The sequence below is a fragment of the Tigriopus californicus genome, chromosome 5 (assembly GCF_007210705.1).
Source record: "Tigriopus californicus strain San Diego chromosome 5, Tcal_SD_v2.1, whole genome shotgun sequence".
In the NCBI taxonomy this organism is placed as follows: Eukaryota; Metazoa; Arthropoda; class Copepoda; order Harpacticoida; family Harpacticidae; genus Tigriopus; species Tigriopus californicus.
In genome coordinates this window covers 13,762,608-13,763,986 of record NC_081444.1, presented here as the reverse complement: position 1 = coordinate 13,763,986, position 1,379 = coordinate 13,762,608, and the positions used below count along the sequence as shown (strand labels likewise).

Genomic DNA, 1,379 nt, shown 5'->3' with positions numbered 1-1,379 from the left:
TCTGTGATTCCCCTCTTCCCTTTTTTTCATGTGCATTGAACCAATTCTAGTCATACTCATTGTGATATCACTTTCTAGTCGACTATTTTATTGTTTTTATCTTCTTGACATTTTTCTTGTTTTAATAACCAACCCCTGTATAATGTATATACATCATATTTTATTTTATAGTTATTTTTGCGCCATGACATGACCAAGAGTCGCAATAAAGCCTGACCCCAAGAGCAACAGGAGCTACAAAAAAACAAGGCAGCATGCCCATGTGGGGGAAAAAGAACTCAAGATGCAATAAATGAAGTCTCAGTTGGACGCACTCAGAATGTGGGAGAAGCTTCAGAAGGTGAAGATGGAGTCAAGCAAGTCAAAGTCATATGCACAAGTTGCAGCCTCAGCGGGGTGTGCCGATTTCCCTCGTCGGTCCCTTCAGCCCTGGTAGCTGCAGCGATTCCCCCGTGCACCCTGACGGGGGTGTCAGCACCCATCGGGCAAACATCCATGGCAAGCGCCACCGTGACAGAGCTGCTCATAGCCGTCTTGGCAAGACTAGCCAACGGGAGCTTACAATAATGACATGGAACTCGGCGAATCTCACAATGGGGGCAACCAAAGAGCTTGCGCTTATCAACCTTCTCGTGAGCAATGATGTGGATGTACTCTTCGTCACTGAGGCAGAACTGGAACCAGAGGCTGCAGCTTGCTTTGCGGTTCGAGACTATGTTACGTTCCTTCCACCTATTACGTTGGAGGGGCAAAAAGTGAGGGTACTAGCTCTAGTGAAATCAGTGGCGGCTATCATGTTTGATGCGAAACTTCGCGTAGACTTGTGCACAACCCTGGCAATATGGCTTGAGTTCTCTTTACCAAAGAGGTCACTTTTTGGCGGTGTGTATCGCCCATGGTCTGGGCTTGCGGTGGAGAGGCTACAACTGGAAGCTTTGCTCGACCGGTCTGCAGCAGCCACTGCTGAAGCAAGTGTGGTTGTCCTTACAGGGGATTTGAACTTGGATGTCTCCCGGGTGGATGATAAAGGCTACCATCGGCATTCACTTCTAACCAAATTGTTGTCGGATCTCACAGGCCTCGAGTCTATCCCAACTGGTCCTACTTGGGTGTCTCATGGTACCTTCCAAGTCTTTCGCCGAACATCAACCATTGAGCACACGTATGTTTTTGGTGCCAGGGTCACTATGACTGTTCTCCCTGACTCCACATCAGATCATAGGCCCTTGATCACGAAAGTTCGACAAAAAAATTCATCAGACCCACTCACCACAGTTCTTAGAAGGAACTTAAAGCCCATCTCTAAGTATGCTTTTGAGGATGCATTAAATGGGTGGAACTTTCACGAAATTTATAAGTTGGATGACGTGGAGAGCATC

The 1,379-nt window shown here is 47.2% G+C and overlaps 1 protein-coding gene across 1 annotated transcript; it reads left to right on the top strand.

Annotated features, from left to right (window-relative positions):
• Positions 1 to 578: 578 nt before the first annotated feature.
• Positions 579 to 1,074, top strand: LOC131880977 (uncharacterized; the record flags this gene model as incomplete). The annotated part of the gene is given in 1 exon segment (XM_059227714.1): positions 579 to 1,074. A coding segment is annotated over 1 exon segment (481 nt), but the record flags the coding sequence as incomplete, so codon positions are not given.
• Between the last annotated feature and the right edge of the window lie 305 nt (positions 1,075 to 1,379).